Raw genomic sequence first — 15,869 nt, 5'->3', positions numbered from 1 at the left:
ACATCTATCCATTGATCGGCAAACAACTCAAAGGTTTTGAATAAACACCTTTGTGTCACTCCCCATTAATCAAAACTCGTAATACACACTGGTTATAAAATTTCCTTTTATAAATACAATTTGATTTAAGGAAAGCCCTCCAAGTCTCTTTCATGGTCCTCTTCGTTCCTTTTGCCGCTCGTCTATTCAGCTGCAGAAAATAGTAATAACAATAAAAAGTCATCATACTTCCATTATTCCTAATACCATACTTCCATTATTTCGTTTTTACGTCAGTTTTTTAGGCATATTTGAACCACAGAGTCGTTTTAATTAAACTTTGGCTATTTGAGCCAGTGTAGATGGAAAGTTCAGACTGTGCGCTGCAGAATTTTCGTTGTTACTGGTGTTAGTGTCGTGACTTACCGTTAGGTACAGCGACGTAGTGTTGAAACACAAACATCAGTTTGCGTTATATTTGCAGTCAACATGGATGTGGACAAGATGAGCAGGGCTTTACTCGTAAAGCTGTTTTATCAAAACAACAGCAGCGGTGCTGCTGCTCTTCGCAAATATCGTCGCTTAAACCCTTTCAGATCTGATTTTTTTCTCGAGAAAGGAAAATTTTTCTTTATTATCTAATGCTCTTTGCTGATCTTTTAATGAATTTAGATGCAAGATTTATACAAATATATGAACCCGTTTCCAATATACGCTTTGTACACATGGCTTCTTTTATGGACTAAAATGATTCATTGTTATAATAAATACATTGATAATTCATTAATTACCACGCAAAAAATGATATTCAGTTATACACTGGAGTATAACTAACCAGCAAATTCCGTGAATTCTGATGGTCACAAGTTTCTGCTCCCTACTACGTTCATTTGTTGATATTTTCACAGTGTTGCTCAACAGGTGGCAGCACTTGCGCATGATGAAAAGATTGAACATTCACAGATGTGTACGTAAGCTTTCCATTGAGGAAAAATATTTCTGTTACAGCTAATAGACTCTAAACGTAAATGTACACATTTGTAACCAGTGTGTCTGGAACGGTTAAAGGAATACAAAGACATCTTCTTTCCGCACTGAGGTTGAAGAACACGATTCCAAAGTTTGAATTAACTGGAGATTTTGGAATCGCTCCTAGGAGAGGACGACGGCTAATTGCCCCACAAATTGTTGAAGAAGTTACTGTTGTCATGACTGGGAATGCTGGACGCTATGTGCGATCTTCATGCACTGCACGACCCGTATCAATGCAGCTGAAAATTCCATGATCCACCGTTAGGAAAGTTCTGCAAACTGTTGTGGAATGGTATTCGCACAAACTTCCAGGCTGTTAAGAATGCAGATGGTCTTTACATTGAGCAAAGTTTGTAGCCTCGAAATTAACAATTAACGCAATTAACAAATTTTACATACTCATCTGGAAATTAAAATGCCTTTCTTTCAACGGTTTATTCGTTATTTCGCTTTTGTATGTCTTGTAAATGTTTCCAAGTAGTTTCATTGTCCTACAGTCACTCATTTTTTCATGGAGGCCCTCACAGCATTCGAAAGTATAATTGTGGCCACATTCTACATACAAAAAGTACAGTAGCGATACCAAGAGGAAAGTAGTGCACGTGTGTCACATTAACACGTTCGCCTTCTTTCTCCCAGTTTGGAGATCTGAAAATTTCCTTTAATGCTGGTGAGAATAATGTCGATTAGGAGTCTTTTTGGCTGATTTCTTGGTTAAGACAAATGGAAATAGTAGGACTGTTTTTCACACACACACACACACACACACACACACACACAGTTCTACAGTATACTAACGTAGTATTCTACAGTATATTAACGTAGTATATCGAAAGACTGCCTTGTTTCATATAATCTTTTAGTGACGACTTTTCGCTGACTATTTGCAGATGGTCTATAGTGCTGTATTAATTAAGAAATTATCTCGTTCCCCCACCTGGGAAAATTCCAGTTTCTTGATGATACATTGAGTGAATGTTTGTATATTTGGAATAGATGGCTGATGGGCCTCTAGATTATATTACTATACTAGGTCTCGAGTTCGAGTCTCGGTCCGGCACACAGTTTTAATCGGCCAGGAAGTTTCATATCAGCGCACACTCCGCTGCAGAGTGAAAATTTCGTTCTGTTATATTACTAATTGTTTGTTGTACGCCATCCTTCTCAAATACAAGCATCTATCAAAGCATCTGACAAAGCGCTTCAAACTCATGTGTCAATACAGTAGAATGAGATAGAAGTATTGTATCTGTTACGTAATTTTGACAGAATGTTCTGTTTTATTGCTTATGATTTGAAGCGGCAGAAACTGGACTCAAATAATGGAAAAAGGACACTATACTCCGCAAACTACCGTTTGATGTGTAGCGGAAGGTACTTCGTGTACCACTGTTACTTCCTCCCTTTTCTCTTCAAGTTCCGAACAGTGGGCGGGAAGAACGATTGCCGATAAGTCTACTTTTGCCCAGCGTAATGCAACAACTCGACATGCCATTGACTCAGCACGGCGTTGGAAATACCCTGCAGAAATATTGAGCCATGCTGCCTCTGTAACTATCCATAATTGCGACAGTGTTGCCGGTGCAGGATTTTTGGTCGGAACTGATCTCTCGATAATGTTCGATGGGATTCATGCCGGGCGATCTGGGTGGCCAAATCAGTCTCTCGAACTGTCCAGAATGTTCTCCAAACCAATCGCGAACAACAGTGACCCTGTGATATGGCGCACTGTCATCCGTAAAAATTACATTGTTGGTCGTGAAAAAAAGACCATGAATGGCTGCATGTTGTTTCCAAATACCCGAACATAACTATTTCCAGTCAATGATCGGTTCAATTGGAACAGAGACCAAATCCATCCCGTGTAAATACAGCAGCCCACACAGTTATTACCGAGCGAGGTGGCGCAGTGGCTAGCACACTGGACTCGCGTTCGGGAGGACGACGGTTCAATCCCGCGTTCGGCTATCCTGATTTAGGTTTTACGTGATTTCCCTAAACCGCTCCAGGCAAATGCCAGGATGGTTCCTTTGGAAGGGCACGGCCGACTTCCTTCCCCATCCGTACCTAATCCAATGAGACCGATGACCTCGCTGTTTGGTCTCTTCCCCCAAATAACCCAACCATAACCCACACAATTATTGAGCCACCACCAGCTTTAACAGTGCCTTGTTAATACCCTAGGTCGTGGGCTTCGGGAGGGGAGGGGAGGGGAGGGAGAGGCTCTGAGTCCCACTCGAATCCTGCCATCAACTTTTACCAACCGAAACCGGGACTCATCTGACGAGGCCATGGTTTTCCAGTCGTCTATGATCCAAGTGATATGGTCACGAGCACAATAGAGGCGCTACAGGCGATGTCGTGCTGTTAGCAAAGGCACTCGCGCCGGTCCTGTGCTACCACAGTCCATTAACGACACATTTTGCCGCATTTTCCTAACAGGTACGTTCGTCTTACGTTTCACATTGATTTCTGCGGTTACTTCACGCAGTGTTGCTTAACACTGACAACTGTACACAAATGCCGCTGCTGTCGGTCGTTACGTGAAGGCCGTCGGCCACTGCGTTGTCCGTGGTGGGAGATATAATGCCTGAAATGTGGTATTCTAAGCACACTCTTGAAGCTATGAATCTCCGAGTATTGAATTCCCTAATGATTTCCGAAATGAGATGTCCCATACGTCTAGCTCCAACTACCATGCCGCGTTCAAAGACGTTTAATTCCCGTCGTGCGGACATAATCACGTCGGAAAGCTTTTCACGTGAATCACCTGAGTACAAATGACAGCTCTGCAAACGCACTACACTTTTACACCTTGTGAACGCGTTATACCGCTATCTGTATATTTACATATAACTATTCCGTGCCATTTGTCATCTCAATGTATATTGGCTGAACCTTCTTGGAATTTTAAATGTGAACCGCAGCGTGTTGCACAACATCTCTCTTCTGACGTCTGCCACTGTTGTTGGCTGAGCATCTTCGTGACGCTTTTGCGCAAACGAACCTGAAACGAAATGCACTGATCTCGTTTAGACCTTCTGTGTTTCCTCCATCAGTCCTATCTGGTCAGCGTCCCAGACCGACGAATGATAAGGATACAACATGAGAGAGTTTTGTAAGCTATGCATTTCATAGGTGGCCTACACTCTCAGTCGAGTCTTAAAATTAATCTCAGTCTGACATCTGCCTTTACCACGATTCTTTTCATGTGGTCGATACACTCAAAATCGCTCCTGACACATATTTTCAGATATTCAATGCATGTCACTGCTTGCAGTGATTGTTTGGCAACCCTGTAATCATAAAATAACTGGTCTTACCGTGCATTTATGTGCAATACATCACATCTGCATATATTGAGGGTCAACTGCTAAACTCTACATCAACCACCAATCCTCAGCGGCTGTCCCGGTTCTTCTTTACAATTATCTAATGTTGTGACATTTCTATATACAAAATGCAATGTCCTGACTGACTCACTCACTCATTCAATCATCTTCACCCACCCCAAACCACTAAGGATAAAAAACTTGAAATTTACAAAGGGTGTTGATCTTATACTGAAAGCGTCGTTTAAGAAGAGATTTTCCGATATCCCATCCCTGAGATGGTACAATAGGAGATGAAATGTTTTTTGAAGATATGTTGCTATTAAGGCAATTTTGGAGCTAGAACCACGAAAACTAGCATCTGATTTCTTAGTCAGAAAGAAAGAAATACTTGTTTCGGCATTTGTGGAAATTTGACCTCCATGAGCTGCAATAGTGGATGGAAGTTTATTTAAATAAACTGTTATTAAGGAAATACTATAGCGTTTTTAGTGTTACGTCTATGAAATTTGGTATTTGACCTCTCGGCTACTAATTAAATAACACGTTACATATATATTGAAGCTAGAGAGCGGAGAAAGGAAAGGAAAGGGGAGTTGCTAGTGCTGTCAGCAGCATCGGGACTTTACGCGGAAACTGCGGCGACGAGTGAAATTGTTTTGAGGGCCAACTACCAAACTGTTCAACAAACGCATATCCTCAACAGGTGCCCCGGTACTTCATAAAAATAATACGTGACTCAGTATTTTTGGAAATTCAATCCCTAAGGGGGTGAAACAGAGGATGGAACGTTTTGTGGAAATATTTCATAATGAAAGCGTTTTTAAAGCTAAATCTACGAAAATTTGAATTTTGCTTCTCAGGTGGAAATAAAAAAATACGTGTTTTAGTGTTTTGGAAATTCAACCTCTAAAGGGGAGAAATAGGGCCTGACGGATTCACTGACTCATCACCGCCGAGCCCAAACTGCTAAGGATAAAAACTTGGTTTCTGGGGAGGATGTTCACCTCATATTGAAAATATCGTTTAGTAAGGGATTCTTCGAAACTGCGTCCCTAAGGTGAGTGAAATAGGAAATGAAAGGTTTGTTCAAAATATGTCGCTATTAAGGTAATTTTCAAGCTTGGTTTTAGTTTCTCGGTCAGAATAATAATAAAAAGAAACATGCTTCAGTAAATTTGGAAATTCGACTTCTAATGGGTGGAATAGTACGTGAAAGTTTATTTTGTAAGTAAATCACTATTAAAGTACTACTACAGCAATTTTAAAGCTACACTTTCAAAATTGGCATTTGAATTTTCGGTTGTGAGTAAAAACAAATACGTGTTTCAGTGTTTTTGGGAATTCAGACCCCCAAGGGAATGGAATAGGGGATGAAAAAATTTATGGAAACATTTAATTACGAAAGTACACTCCTGGAAATTGAAATAAGAACACCGTGAATTCATTGTCCCAGGAAGGGGAAACTTTATTAACACATTCCTGGGGTCAGATACATCACATGATCACACTGACAGAACCACAGGCACATAGATACAGGCAACAGAGCATGCACAATGTCGGCACTAGTACAGTGTATATCCACCTTTCGCAGCAATGCAGGCTGCTATTCTCCCATGGAGACGATCGTAGAGATGCTGGATGTAGTCCTGTGGAACGGCTTGCCATGCCATTTCCACCTGGCGCCTCAGTTGGACCAGCGTTCGTGCTGGACGTGCAGACCGCGTGAGACGACGCTTCATCCAGTCCCAAACATGCTCAATGGGGGACAGATCCGGAGATCTTGCTGGCCAGGGTAGTTGACTTACACCTTCTAGAGCACGTTGGGTGGCACGGGATACATGCGGACGTGCATTGTCCTGTTGGAACAGCAAGTTCCCTTGCCGGTCTAGGAATGGTAGAACGATGGGTTCGATGACGGTTTGGATGTACCGTGCACTATTCAGTGTCCCCTCGACGATCACCAGTGGTGTACGGCCAGTGTAGGAGATCGCTCCCCACACCATGATGCCGGGTGTTGGCCCTGTGTGCCTCGGTCGTATGCAGTCCTGATTGTGGCGCTCACCTGCACGGCGCCAAACACGCATACGACCATCATTGGCACCAAGGCAGAAGCGACTCTCATCGCTGAAGACGACACGTCTCCATTCGTCCCTACATTCACGCCTGTCGCGACACCACTGGAGGCGGGCTGCACGATGTTGGGGCGTGAGCGGAAGACGGCCTAACGGTGTGCGGGACCGTAGCCCAGCTTCATGGAGACGGTTGCGAATGCTCCTCGCCGATACCCCAGGAGCAACAGTGTCCCTAATTTGCTGGGAAGTGGCGGTGCGGTCCCCTACGGCACTGCGTAGGATCCTACGGTCTTGGCTGCATCCGTGCGTCGCTGCGGTCCGGTGCCAGGTCGACGGGCACGTGCACCTTCCGCCGACCACTGGCGACAACATCGATGTACTGTGGAGACCTCACGCCCCACGTGTTGAGCAATTCGGCGGTACGTCCACCCGGCCTCCCGCATGCCCACTATACGCCCTCGCTCAAAGTCCGTCAACTGCACATACGGTTCACGTCCACGCTGTCGCGGCATGCTACCAGTGTTAAAGACTGCGATGGAGCTCCGTATGCCACGGCAAACTGGCTGACACTGACGGCGGCGGTGCACAAATGCTGCGCAGCTAGCGCCATTCGACGGCCAACACCGCGGTTCCTGGTGTGTCCGCTGTGCCGTGCGTGTGATCATTGCTTGTACAGCCCTCTCGCATTGTCCGGAGCAAGTATGGTGGGTCTGACACACCGGTGTCAATGTGTTCTTTTTTCCATTTCCAGGAGTGTGTTTTTGACACTAAAGTTCTGAAAATTTGAATCTGGATCTCGGTTGGAAATAAAAGGAGGTATATGTTCAGTGTTTTTCGAAAATTCAACCCATAAGGGGGTGAAATATGGAATGAAAGTTTTTATGAAAATATTTCGTCATTTTTAAACACATCTAAAGCAAAATCTAGGGAAACTGGTATTTATCTTCTAAAAAAATATGGAAATATCACCAAAAGAATTCAAAACACAGGATTAACAAATAACTCTGACTCCAACTGCCAGAAGCGCTTTTTTGTCAGAAGTATAGTGGGAAAAGAACACTTTTCTACGGCCATAGTTAGCGTGAAAAGTTTAAAAGACGTTGCAATTTGTGAATAGCGTAAGAATTCGAATAAAAGAATGTGCGCAGACCTTAAAGTCTACGCGAGCGAAGTAATGTGCGCTAAGCTAGTTTTTATGTAAAACAACATCATCCACGACCAGACTCAAGGAGCTTCCGACGATATCTGGGAGGCCATTTATACTTATTCAGTAGCGGCCCGAAAGCTAGCCTCATGTTTTCCCCAACATTTGGCCACGAGAAATTGGGTGCGTCTTATCTGTACAATCCTACTAAATCTCACATAGTAGACACTTTAACTGTATCGTTTGTTTGTTAGTTCTAAATGGAACGACAATATTAGTTAGGAAATTAAGCATTATACCTGAGATGACAATGTAACCGTCTTTTACTGGTGACAAATCGGTGTTGGCTGTTGCCGTGCTCACTGTTTCGTTATTCCACACGACAGGAGAGGCAAACATTTTAAGCGAATGTAAATTTCAATTTTCACCGATGAGTGGTAACGTCGCAAGAAAATCATCTACGAACTTTGGAATTCGGCGCATTTATGATGAAAATTTCGATCTTGCTGTTATTACCCAATGAATTTTTCACTTTGCGGCGGAGTGTGCGCTGAAATGAAACTTCCTGGCAGTTTAAGATACGAGACTAGGTACTGGCGGAAATAATGCTGTATTGACGGGTCGTGAGTTGTGCTTGGGTAGCATGAACAAAATTGTGATTTAATATGAATTCGGAAAACCCACAGTGACTTCACCTTTCATGATCCCAAAATCAAAGAGATGAGACTAGTGACTGAACATCCTCACCGACAACATTGTAGTACCATCTTTGTCAAGCCTCACGTTGAGATTCTCTTCACGGGAACATCACTGAAGGTCGATGCTGAAATTCCCACACTACAGCTGAGTAATTATTACGCAACATCTCTTTATGAGCCTCCGGCATTAAATTTAGATTTGTGGAACCTAGCAACTCCTGGCATCAACATATTAAGTTTGTGGCTGGCGCCTTTGATGGCCAAAATATTATGTGGGGCTACTCTAATATCGACAAAAGTTGAAAACCTGTGGCAAAGTGGGCGCTTTCATATGACCTCAGCCTAGTACATAAAACCAAACTTCCAGCATCTTTCAATAGTGCAAGATTGAGTCGCGGCTCTAATCCAGATTTCATCTTCGCGAGCGAACAAATATCTCCGTTATCAAATAAATAAGTGGGACACGCAATGCCTCGCACGTAACACCGTCCTTTTATATGCTAGATATACTCTACAATCCGACATCAGACAGTTCCTTTTCGAAGGAGATTTTAAGAAAGCCGACTGGGAGAAGTTCTGCTCTGTTGCGGACGAGAGCACTCTTAGCATAAATCCAGTTCCCGAATCGTACGATAACTTCGTAAACGTTGTAAAGCATTGCTCCCATATCTCAGTCCCACGACGTTGCAGACAACAATACATGAAGAAGCAGAGAAGCGTTTAGGAAACTATCTCGATCTTTGGACCGAAAAGATCTTGCAGGCCGGAGAAGATCTGTTGAGAACGATATTCAAAAACAAGGAAGATGTCTGGTGTAAACTGATGTAGATAGATAGAGCAAAGGTAGCCACAAAACCTGGAGGCTTCTATAGCGTCTGAGCTGCGACCCAACACCTACAAAGAAACATGCAAATGCATAAAAGCTAACCAGATTGACTGACAGCTTGCAAATAACGGTAAACCGGACAATCATATACGTAAGTCACATTACAAAACTCTGTAGAGAGAGGAACTGGAGCCCAGTGAACTTCAACAGCCTTTTTTCATGCAAGAACTAAATGCAGCCGCAAACAGTTGTAAGTTTGGCAAAGCAGCAATGACAGATGACGTCAAGATGGAGCAGATGAAACAATACGGTGATCAAGCGAGAGAATGGATTTTGGTACTTTTCAACAACTGTATAAGGATTTGCAATTTTCCCAAAACCTGATGAAAATCTCGTGTAATTTCTATCTTAAAACCTGGAAAATTGTCAGCTGAGTCAGAAAGCTTCACGCCAGTATCCTTGTTGTGCCATCTGATCAAAATTTTTGGGCGATTGTTGCTGAATCGTTTCTTTCATGTCGTAGAACCGGTTCTACGTATTTCAAGGACAAGCAGGTATCAGACCAGGGAAAAAAGCTGCACATCTCAGGTCCTCAGTCTCATGCAATTAATTGAGAATGGCTTTGATACCCGGAAAATTACAGGAGTAGGTTTTATCGATCTGACGGCTGCTTCTGACACTGTCAGTCACCATGCACTGTCGCAAATAATCCACGAAATAATAAAAGATTATAGTTTCACCAAACGTTCTCAAAGTTTACTACAAAACTATGTGGATTCCCAGCGTCGGCGTAATCAAAAATGGCTCTGAGCACTATGCAACTTAACTTCTGAGGTCATCAGTCGCCTAGAACTTAGAACTAATTAAACCTAACTAACCTAAGGACATCACACACATCCATGCCCGAGGCAGGTTTCGAACCTGCGACCGTAGCGGTCGCTCGGTTCCAGACTGTAGCGCCTAGAACCGCACGGCCACTCCGGCCGGCTTCGGCGTAATCGATGGAGTTGTCAAAGAAATGGCTCATAACAATGAAGTGTTCTTTCACCATTGTAATTCAACATCTATACCAATGATAACCACTTCCGGCGAACACAAGCAGTTTCCTTTATGCCGATGATCTCGCATTAGCGAGTCAAAGGTAGTCTTTTGGACACGTCGAAATCCATTTGTCAGACACACTGAGAGTTGAGTGTCTATTAATCTAAAAATCAACTTCGTTCAAAGTCAGCTGATATGCAACTATGTGCTTTTCATCGTTAGCACAATCCGACAAGTCGCAAACTTAACACCACATGGCAAGGGATACAGTTGGTAAATACGGCCCATCAAAATTAGCTGGGAGTCACTCTGGATCGTACTCCGACGTACAAGCAGCACTTCGAGAATATGAGAATGAAGGTGGAAGCCAGAAATAACATCCTCCGCAATATCACATGTAATACTTGGGGCTGTCGACCACAAACACTGAGAACGACGGCACTAGGAGCATGCCACAGTGCTGCAGAGCGTGCATGCCTAGTTTGATAGAAATTTGCCCGCTCACGAAACTGACAAGTCACTCATTGAAAGCTTGTTACAGGATGTTTAGCCCCTACGCCACTGGTAAAAAACTGCATCAGCTCACAGGCATAGCGCCATCAGAAATTCATCTTGAAGTTGCTGCCAATACAAAGAGAACAAATCAGGCTTATCAGAAAAACCATCCATTACTTGGACACATTCCAGCAGCTCCGAGGTTGAGGTCCAAAAGAAGTTTCATCAAGACCATTCAGTGTTGCAGACAACAGCTGCTGCAGCAAGGAAACATCTGTGGATCTCTCAACTTGAGAATAGCTCTACCTGACCCACCTCTCTGGAAACCCTTCCACCTTAACAGAAACAGAATTTGATCGTGTGAAGCGCACTCAGCCATCTTCGAACTTGAGTTCGAAGATCTAGGCGTAATCTCTAGAAATGGCATTTCCCTGTGGATTCCACCAAGTGTGACTGCGGAGAAGAAGATACCATTGAACACCTACTGGTCTGTCAGCTAAGCAGTGCATCGTGCACAGAAAACATTTGCTCGTGACTCTGAGCGCATTTAATGTTGAAAGATTTTGGGCAGCGGTAGTGTAGTTTAACAATTTTCTCCCTCTTTTGTTTTAATGCTAATTACCATGTGTTGTATGTGCTTCGGGACTCGAATAAATAATTATACCACAAACCACCGTGTGAACACCGGTTGCTGCCGCTGCTAGATTCATAGAAGAGGCTTCTATCCCATCAAGTACTTCAGTAGCAGAACTACTGGAGGATTTTACAGAAAAACTCGTCACCTTCTGGAGGAACATAATCCAATTGCGGCAACAACACATTCGTCCTCTACACCAGCTCGACAACGCTGACGTGACGCCTAATTTAAAGACCGTCTCCGAAAGTAGTATTCTGGCAGACACTTAGAAGAATAGCATACACCTATACCAAGTCGCAAGGTTTTAAGCCACCAGTCAGCTTAATGTGTTAGTGGATTCTCTCTTCATGGTGGACGCTATTACCAGATTCTGTTAGCAAAAACTTGAAGAAGCGTTATATATCCAATGACCTGGATAATTGGAGGACATGAAAATACTGAAGGTGGTGATACCAATAGCGTAAATGAAGTGAAGTTTACAGAGATGTCGGTGAATACTGTTAATAGAAGGGTGGCATTTCTCTGCATTACAGCATACAAAATTGACCATATTGTGAAGAGTTTTTGTAAATGGGCAATGCGAGAAACACGTTAACAAATTCTTCCTTCAATTTTTGGTGGAAAAACTTCATAATTACAAATAAAAGGCACACTTTTGGAATGTCCTACGCCATTAACTTATTTTGATAATCGACTTTCAGTTTACAAGGCCACCATCAGACTTCAGCTGACCATCATCGTAAAAAAATGACTTTTACTTATGGTTGTTCTTCATTCTTGATGAGTAACGTATTTTTCAATGTTGTTCGGGGATACTGAATCAACGCTTACTAGGATAATCAGCTTAAGTCAGATGACTGCTTTGTAAGCCGAAAACCGGACAACAGAATAAATTATTACTATATACACTACTGGCCATTAAAAAGTGCTACACCACGAAGATGACGTGCTACAGACGCGAAATTTAACCGACAGGAAGAAGATGCTGTGATATGCAAATGATTAGCTTTTCAGAGCATTCACACAAGGTTGGCACCGGTGGCGACTCCTACAACGTGCTGACATGAGGAAAGTTTCCAACCGATTTCTCATACACGAACAGCAGTTGACCAGCGTTGCCTGGTGAAACGTTGTTGTAATGCCTCGTGTAAGGAGGAGAAATGTGTACCATCACGTTTAGGACTTTGATAAATGTCGGATTGTAGCCTATCGCCATTGCGGTTTATCGTATCACGACATTGCTGCTCGCGTTGGTCGAGATCCAATGAGTGTTAGCAGAATATGGAATCGGTGGGTTCAGGAGGGTAAAACGGAACGCTGTTCTGGATCCCAACGGCCTCGTATCACTAACAGTCGAGCTGACAGGCATCTTATCCGCATGGCTGTAACGGATCGTGCAGTCACGTCTCGATCCCTGAGTCAACAGATGGGGACGTATGCAAGATAACAACCATCTGCACGAACAGTTGGACGACGTTTGCAGCAGCATCAACTATCAGCTCGGAGACCATGGCTGCGGTTACCCTTGACGCTGCATCACAGACAGGAGCGCCTGCGATGGTGTACTCAACGACGAACCTGGGTGCACGAATGGCAAAACCTCATTTTTTCGGATGAATCCAGGTTCCGTTTAGAGCATCATGATGGTCGCATCCGTGTTTGGCGACATCGCGGTGAACGCAAATTGAAAGTGTGTATTCGTCATCGCCATACTGGCGTGATTGTATGGGGTGCCATTTGTAGCACGTCTCGGTCACCTCTTGTTCGCATTGACGGCACTTTGAACAGTGGACGTTACATTTCAGATGTGTTACGACTCTTCATTCGATCCCTGCGACACCCTACATTTCAGCAGGATAATGCACGACCGCATGTTGCAGGTCCTGTACGGGTCTTTCTGGATACAGAAAATGTTCGACTGCTACTCTGGTCAGCACATTCTCCAGATCTCTCACCAATTGAAAACGTCTGGTCAATGGTGGCCGAACAATTGGCTCGTCACAATACGCCAGTCACTACTCTTGATGAACTGTGGTATCGTTTTGAAGCTGCATGGGCAGCTGTACTGTACACGCCATCCAAGCTCTGTTTGACTCAATCCCTAGGCGTATCAAGGCCCTTATTACGGCCAGATGTGGTTGTTCTGGATACTGATTTCTCAGGATCTATGCACCCAAATCGCGTGAAAATGTAATCACATGTCAGTTCTAATATAATATATTTGTCCATTGAATACCCGTTTATCACCTGCATTTCTTCTTGGTGTAGCAATTTTAATGGCTAGTAGTGTAATATTCACAAATTTGTGGTTTTCATTTATATTTAATTTGTCATGCAGTTTTCTCCTCGAAGTTTCTCTCTTTTTTACCTCCTAAATTAAGGGTGCTGCTTACGCTCGGGTCATTGTGGACAGCAATGGTGCTATAACACTCCGTTGGCGTAGGCGAGAAGTAGCTTTTACGGCTGGAGATTTTTCTTCGTTAAGACTTACGTGCTGTTGCTGTAGCTGTTGAGATTTCTTTGGTAGGTGCCGATTAACCGTAGGCTGTTGTGTTGCAGTTGATGCGCATGCCGATGCCATCCGCGTCGGATCTGGTGTCCATGATGCAGGCCGGGGCTAGCCTGTTCCAGGGGGTGCCCAACCTCTTCCAGGGCGCTCCCAATCTCTTCCAGGGACTGCCGTCGCTGCCTGCGTTGCCTGGAGGAAGTTCCGCCTAGCGTAGCTGAGAACTTCATCCGTTGTTCACCCGTTTGTTATACGAACAAAGACAACAACAATGGATCCCAACTGCAAATGACACGATGGAAATTGCTAATTATAAATACTGATAAAATGGTCTCCGAAACTGCTGTGATGAACAGTGGTAGTCTCTATAACATAATTTTAACTGTAGCTTAAGCGTTCCAGTACAGCATTGCCTCATCGCTGAAAATCTATACGGTACTACGAATTATTCCTCTTCCTGTATATAGCACTTGTCTCTGAATAAATCATTTAAATGATTTCCTTTTATGCTCATTTTTTCCGTTACTGATTTTCACGGTGTTTCTTATTTTTAATTTTTCCTTGAAGTAAAATAGTTTTACATGTTTATTATTATTATTTTTGGTTTCTTGAAAACTTTAACGATATTTCCAAAAATAAATCAATATTAAAGTTTGTAATTCGTCTGGGCTTTAATGAACAAGAAATATGTTAATTTCAGCATGTCAGAGCCAAATGTACATAATCAAATGTTTAAAATGTTTACTCAGGTATCTATGTTTTAGAGCAAGCAGAAATGCCAATAATAATTATAGGTTTCAGTTGAATGTTATTCAGCATACTATGAATCGTAGTTATAACAAAGAGCTTTGTGCAATTGGGTGGTATGAGTGGAAAGTAACAGAGATCTGGTGCGGATTCACTCGTCAAGCCGCACTGAAGAGATGTAATACATCACATAGATACGACCGAATCGTTTCTTGTGGTGTTACGTATCCATGCTATTTCACTACGTTTGTTTTATAGTGTATAATCAACGAAATACTCTCTAAGATTTTGCTAATGGCCGAGACTGAAAGAAACACATCAGGAGAAATTTTATGAAGAACACTCCTAACTAAATAAAAGCTAATGGAGAAACATGAATCAAACATGAATCTTCACCTTTCGCAGGTAACGTTCTTATACCATTCAGTCATGCTTAATAGCACGCTACTTTACGAACCTTCTCACTTCTTGCTGAAATAATACATGATGAAGAAAGAACGTAGTGGGGAATGAGTTAATTGCGACACTACTTCTGCGAAACCTTATTACATAATACGATTATGATGTATTGTCATTCTTAATTTACAGTTGTTGTTGTTGTTGTGGTCTTCAGTCCTGAGACTGGTTTGATCCAGCTCTCCATGCTACTCTATCCTGTGCAAGCTTCTTCATCTCCCAGTACCTACTGCAACCTACATCCTTCAGAATCTGCTTAGTGTATTCATCTCTTGGTCTCCCCCTACGATTTTTACCCTCCACGCTGCTCTCCAATACTAAATTGGTGATCCCTTGATGCCTCAGAACATGTCCTACCAACCGATCCCTTCTTCTGGAAAAGTTGTGCCACAAACTTCTCTTCTCCCCAATCCTATTCAATACTTCCTCATTAGTTACGTGATCTACCCATCTAATCTTCAGCATTCTTCTGTAGCACCACATTTCGAAAGCTTCTATTCTCTTCTTGTCCAAACGATTTATTGTCCATGTTTCACTTCCATACATGGCTACACTCCATACAAATACTTTCAGAAATGACTTCCTGACACTTAAATCTATACTCGATGTTAACAAATTTCTCTTCTTCAGAAACGCTTTCCTTGCCATTGCCAGTCTGCATTTTATATCCTCTCTACTTCGACCATCATCAGTTATTTTGCTCCCCAAATAGCAAAACTTATTTTCTACTTTAAGTGTCTAATTTCCTAATCTAATTCCCTCAGCATCACCCGACTTAATTCCACTACATTCCATTATCCTCGTTTTGCTTTTGTTGATGTTCATCTTATATCCTCCCTTCAAGATACCATCCATTCCGTTCAACTGCTCTTCCAAGTCCTTTGCTGTCTCTGACAGAATT

The 15,869-nt window shown here is 42.8% G+C and overlaps 1 protein-coding gene across 1 annotated transcript in view; it reads left to right on the top strand.

Moving 5' to 3' along the window:
- LOC126162857 (uncharacterized) overlaps window positions 1–14,231 on the top strand; it is a 103,959-nt gene extending 89,728 nt beyond the window's left edge. Inside the window, exon 6 of the mRNA XM_049919637.1 lies at window positions 13,819–14,231. Within this exon, the coding sequence (XP_049775594.1) occupies window positions 13,819–13,977 (159 nt within the window). The 3' untranslated portion in view covers window positions 13,978–14,231. The remainder of the gene's footprint in view (window positions 1–13,818) is intronic.
- Window positions 14,232–15,869: the final 1,638 nt, after the last annotated feature.

This window comes from Schistocerca cancellata, chromosome 1 (assembly GCF_023864275.1).
Source record: "Schistocerca cancellata isolate TAMUIC-IGC-003103 chromosome 1, iqSchCanc2.1, whole genome shotgun sequence".
NCBI classification, from domain to species: Eukaryota; Metazoa; Arthropoda; class Insecta; order Orthoptera; family Acrididae; genus Schistocerca; species Schistocerca cancellata.
The sequence above is the reverse complement of the archived record's forward strand: the minus strand, read 5'-3'. Positions and strand labels throughout refer to the sequence as shown.